This window comes from Crocodylus porosus, unplaced genomic scaffold (assembly GCF_001723895.1).
Source record: "Crocodylus porosus isolate Cpor-Errol unplaced genomic scaffold, CroPor_comp1, whole genome shotgun sequence".
In the NCBI taxonomy this organism is placed as follows: Eukaryota; Metazoa; Chordata; order Crocodylia; family Crocodylidae; genus Crocodylus; species Crocodylus porosus.
Window position 1 is genome coordinate 37,636,966 of NW_017728914.1, and position 4,980 is coordinate 37,641,945.

The 4,980-nt window shown below is 69.6% G+C and overlaps 1 protein-coding gene across 1 annotated transcript in view; it reads right to left on the reverse strand.

The window, feature by feature from the left end:
- Window positions 1-508: 508 nt before the first annotated feature.
- LOC109309883 (lateral signaling target protein 2 homolog) overlaps window positions 509-4,980 on the reverse strand; it is a 5,654-nt gene continuing 1,182 nt past the window's right edge. Inside the window, exons 2-13 of the mRNA XM_019534758.1 lie at window positions 4,739-4,977; window positions 4,448-4,585; window positions 3,972-4,174; window positions 3,690-3,779; window positions 3,436-3,525; window positions 3,180-3,281; window positions 2,534-3,064; window positions 2,256-2,380; window positions 1,986-2,090; window positions 1,560-1,649; window positions 1,228-1,340; window positions 509-1,073 (exon numbers count right to left, since the gene is read on the reverse strand). Coding sequence (XP_019390303.1) covers window positions 945-1,073; window positions 1,228-1,340; window positions 1,560-1,649; window positions 1,986-2,090; window positions 2,256-2,380; window positions 2,534-3,064; window positions 3,180-3,281; window positions 3,436-3,525; window positions 3,690-3,779; window positions 3,972-4,174; window positions 4,448-4,585; window positions 4,739-4,977 — 1,955 coding nt within the window. The 3' untranslated portion in view covers window positions 509-944. The remainder of the gene's footprint in view (window positions 1,074-1,227; window positions 1,341-1,559; window positions 1,650-1,985; window positions 2,091-2,255; window positions 2,381-2,533; window positions 3,065-3,179; window positions 3,282-3,435; window positions 3,526-3,689; window positions 3,780-3,971; window positions 4,175-4,447; window positions 4,586-4,738; window positions 4,978-4,980) is intronic.

Consider the following 4,980-nt stretch of genomic DNA (forward strand, 5'->3'; position numbering starts at 1 on the left):
GCCGAGCCGCGCCGCGATTGGCCGGGGCCGCGGGTCGTCACCGCCCCTTGACAACAACTTCGGGCGGGAAAGAGCCGGGCTTCAAATTTGAATCCGAGCAGGGGGCGGGTCCGGCTGTCAGGCCCCGCCCTTCTCTGGCGTCCCGCCGCCTCCCGATAGACCACGCCTCCGTGCAGTGCACGCCCCCCGCGCCCGGGCCGAGCTCGACGCCACGGCGCCCTCCCGCGGGGACTCCCGGTGCTGCCCCGGCCCGGCCCCGGGGGCAGCAGCGCGAGGTGTCGGGGCGGTGTCCGCCGGGCTCGGGGGTCGCCGCTTGACTCAGCCCTGTCACGGCCCCGCGCCGCCGGCAGCTTGGCAAGTGCCCGGGGGGAGGGCGGCTTCTCTCCAGCCCCCAGCGCGGGCGCCGCGTCCCTGCGCGCGCAGCCAGGCCCCGCGGGATGCCCCTCCGCCGCAGCCTCTGGCCGGCCCGGCACCGCGCGGGGAAGCAGCACAAGCGGAGCCGCAGGCCCGGAGCGGTCGGAGGTGGGAGCCTGGCAGGGCCGGACTCGGGTGAACCGGGCGGCTGTCTGGGCAAGGGCAGAAAGGGGGCTCGGAAGTGATAAGGTTTTTTCCGTTATCTGATTATTATTATCATCGTTGTCTCTGGCGAATGGGGCCAAGAACAGAAGTGCACCGGGGCCTCCAGGCGTCTAGGCTCGGTGCTGGAGCCCAGCCAGCGTCCCCAGCGCCAGCACCAGGTTGCGAGGCCCTCCAGCGCCACGCGGGCCCGGGGATGCCTCGAGCACAGCTGCTGCCTCCCTGGGGCTTTAGTGGTGAACATGGGTCTGAGCTGGGGCCCCAGAGCCCACGGCGCTGCAGCAGGTCTGGCGCACCCAGGGCCCAAGCAGGGTCAGGCTGCCAGTGGTGGGGCAGCCTGGTGGGCTCCCGTGGTGGGGGGCACGTGGCTACGGGTGGCAGGGTCGGGTGGTGGGCGACAGGTGCATGGTGTAGCAGTGGGTGCAGACGCGCACCGGCTTCGGCTGTCCATAGTGCGGGAGCGGCGCCGTGTGCAGGGAGCAGCGGGCGCAGAAGATCTGCCAAGGGAGGCAGAGGTAAGCAGTGCCTGGTAGCCCGGCATCGTCCCACAAGTGCCCAGCGCCGCCCCTCCCACCGGCACGGCCCTGCGGGCCCCTCTGCCCTCGCAGGAGGGAGTGGGCCCTGTCCAGTCGCGGTGCCCTGGGCTCCTACCTTCCCGCAGTTGCGGCAGTGGTGCCGCCGGCGCAGCAGGGTGAAGGGCGCGTGGCAGGCAGAGCACTGGCTGCAGGTGCTGTCTGGCACCCACCGCGGCAGCCTGGTGGTGCCTGGGGAAGGACGGGCACCATGAGGAACCAGGCGGAGGAGTGGCCCTGAGCTAGGACCCAGCTGCACATGCCCCCTGCTTGGCCGGGTCACTTGGGTGTGCTGGAGGGGCGCGATGCGCGATGATCCCCAAAGCCGCTCGGACCAGCCGAGCCGGGGGCAGGGAGGGGTGGCCCCAAGGCAAGCACAGGGGCTTTCCAGCGGTGCCCTGCCCCTCTCACCTGTTCCCTCGTGGCTGGTGGAGCACAGGGCGCACTTGGGTATGCGGGGGCCAGTCTCTGCCAGGCACATGTCACCTTCCTTGTCCATGGCTGGGGGCGGAGGGGGTGTTAGCACCATGCAGGCTCACTCTGCACCCCACCTCAGGCCACTCCGGGGGCTGCTTCCTGCCACCCTGTCCCTGCTTGGGTACTGAGACCCTACCCGGGCCCTGGTAGCGCCAGGGCACAGAAGGTTCTCATCCCGCAGGGCAGCTTGCAGGGACCCCAGGTGCCAGCCCCGCCTGCACTGAAAGGTGACCCCAGGGCAGGCCCTGCCCCTACCCAGGCACAGGGACCGGGCTGCAGCATCAAGTGCTGGGATCCAGCCTAGGGCCAGCTGCAAGAATCCCTGCTTGGCCCGGCCACCCGCACAGAGCAGACACTCACAGCCGGCGCCTGGCACCTCAGGCTGGGACATCACAATGGCGAACACGGTCCTAAGGATGCTCCGCAGGTCGCTGGCAAAGTTGGTCTGCAGCTGGTCGGCCACCCCTGCGGGAAGAGTGCAGCGTCCGGCGGGGCTGGCAGGCAGGCCTGCGGCGCAGCGGGGGCTGCAGAGCCACAAGCTCCCAGGCTCGGCAGGTCCCCAAGCCCTCACCCGCAGCGGGCAGTCTGGTCCCATGCTGGGAGAGCCCAGTGTCTGTGCCCAGCACTTACCTGAGATGCAGACGAAGAGCGTGTGGATCATGTCCCAGGTGCTGCTGTAGCGGGATCGGAGCTCTGCCCGCCGGGTGTGCGGCACTGTGCCAGGAGGTACGCAGACATGCTTGCTGCCTGGGGGCCTGTGTGGAGGAGAGAGGTAAAGGGCCTGGCCCTGGAGCACAATCCAACCTGGAGCAGCCCCCAAGGATCAGGCAGTTCAGACACTCTGGTGCCGGTCCCCCAGGGGAAGCTGCCCAGGAGCAGCTGCCCACCTATTGCCTGTGGCCACCTACCCACTGCAGGCACCAGGGCCTCGGTCACTGCATGGCAATGGAGGAAGAGCTGGGGTCTGGCCCAGGTTGGTCCCCTCAGCCGGGGAGTGGGTATGGGGTCCCCAGCACTGCTCTGCCCTGGGTGCCTGGCCAAAGGCCACGGGCAGGAGCTGGGGCTGCGGTTCCTGGGCATCCCAGCCTGTGCTGGGCATGGCTGGGGCAGGGACCAGCAGTGCTGGGGTGTCACAGGTGGTAGTCAGGTTACCAGGACAGGCACTCGGAGGAGGCCTGTGGAGGTGAGGCAGGCCCCGCTCCGTGCCCCCAAGCGCTGGCCCCCCTGGGACACCCACATTGCAGCCTGCCCCTGGCCTCGCCCAGCACCCCAATGCGGTGCCAGGGCCCCCGGCAGCCTGCGGGGGAGCAGGGCCAGGTGGTGGGGGCAGGGGCTGGGGCTGAGGCAGAGCAGCAGCGCGGGGCTCCTCCAGTTGCGCGGCGCACAGGCTTCTCTCCAGCAGGGACAGCTCCTCAGCAGACAGCACCCGCAGCAGGTCCCTGAAGGGGCCAAGGCAGGTGTGAGGGCCCCGGGCTCTGCAGAGGGTCCCACCGCTCTGCCCAGCAGCACATTGCTCTGCACGAACCTGGAGCCCTGTGCCCCCGCCTCACCCACCTGATCTTTCTCAACAGGACGTAGAAGGGGCTGAAGACCCTGGACATCTCCTCGGGCTGCCGCTCCAGGCTGAGTGGCCCCTCGGGGTAGATCAGGAGCCCGCTGCAGGCAGGGAGTGACGGGGCAGTAGCTCAAATGGTGGCCTGAGCCCAAGAGCTCCCTGCCCCCTCAGCCCCCCGGAGTCCAGTGGACCAAGCCAGGTGCCTGCCAGGCTGCCCCCGCACGCCCTCCCCCACCAGCCCTGCCCTGGGCCCACCTGATGATGGCCAGGCGGGGAATGGTGAACATCAGCAGCGGCTCGTACTGATCAATCATCTCCTGCGTCAGGTACCCGAGTCTCAGGGCCCTGCAGGAGGTTAGGGGGCCTTAGTTGTCTGGGGGAGGGGGCACCGTGGGGGTGCAAAGAGCTGCTGGGCACAGGGGCCAGCGCTGCACTCTGCTCTCCTGCCCGGGACCCCTGCCCTGCAGCCATCCAGAGCCAGAGCTGTTGCCTGGACTGTGGCCTCTCACCTCTGCACCGTCTCGCAGAAAAGCACGACGATCTCCTGCTGCTTGTAGAGTTCCTCTGGCGACTTCACCGTGACCAGTGAGGACACGTAGCTGAAGGGAACAGGCCCCGTGATGCCCAGCTTGCCTGCCCCAGAGCCCATGACCTGGGAGCAATGCCCCCCGCCCTGCCTGAGCCTCCCTGTCGGGATCCCCAGCACCACAGGAGGTGTCCAGGTGCCCTGGGCTGCAAGAGGAGGCTGGGACCCAGGCCGGGGTGGAGGAGCCCCCCAGAGCTGTGCCTACCTCAGTTCAAACTCGGCAAAGAGCACATCAAACCGGACCAGTGCAGCCTGCACGGACTCTGGGTAGGGCCCAGCCTGGCTCAGGCTCTGTTCCCGCAGCAGCACCCGCACCAGCTCCAGGCTGCGCAGCAGGGTCCTGGCCAGCGGACGCAAGTGCTGCCCCTCGGCCACGTCCAGCTCCAGGAAGGTGCCAGCCACCAGGCACTGCAGGGAGAGCGTGGGGCGGGTCAGATCCCGGGGTGTAGCCCAGACCCCCTGCACCCGCCTGGGGCTGCGCCCCCCACCCTGGGCACCCCTGCACAAGGACTCATTCAGGGCTGGCCGGGGGCCTGCCCAGGCAAGGCCCGTGCAATGCAGGGGGAGGGACAGCTTTTCCAGGCGTCACAGGTTGCAGGCAGCCCCAGAACGAGCCCTTCGCCGTAGGACAGGACTGGACACCCCTCCCCTCCCCTCCCCTCCCCCCCGGTCTGGGCCGACCTCAGCTGCAAAGAGCAGGTGGTTGCCCAGGTCGTCGGCCAGCAGCTCCTCCGGGAACTTGGCGTGGTAGTCGCGGCTGTGCCGCGCCGTGGGGATGCACTCATCCATGATGCGCTGGAGCACGGTGAGCAGGCGCACCTGGGCGAGGGGCACCGCTGTCAGGCTGCAGCACGGCCCAGCCCTGGGCTAGTGCGACATGGCACCACTGCCTCCCGCAGCCCTGGGCTGGCCCGTTCAGCCAGGACGGCCGGGGCCCCCGCTCCTGCCCTGGCCCCACGCTGCCCCGGGTACCTGGCTGAGGTGCAGCTGGCTGAGCAGTGCCAGGTACTGCTGCGGGTCCATCTCCGCGTCCAGGCAGTTCATCTCCGTCACCACCCGGGTCACCTGCTCATCGGCGTGGAAGAACTGGGCCAGCAGCCGCGGGTCAGAGCGCTGGGGGCACGGGGACACGGCACTGTCACCCGAGGCCGGCAGAGGAGCAGGACAGCCACGGCCCCAGAGCGGCAGGGCGATGCGGCCCGGCCACGGCGCTC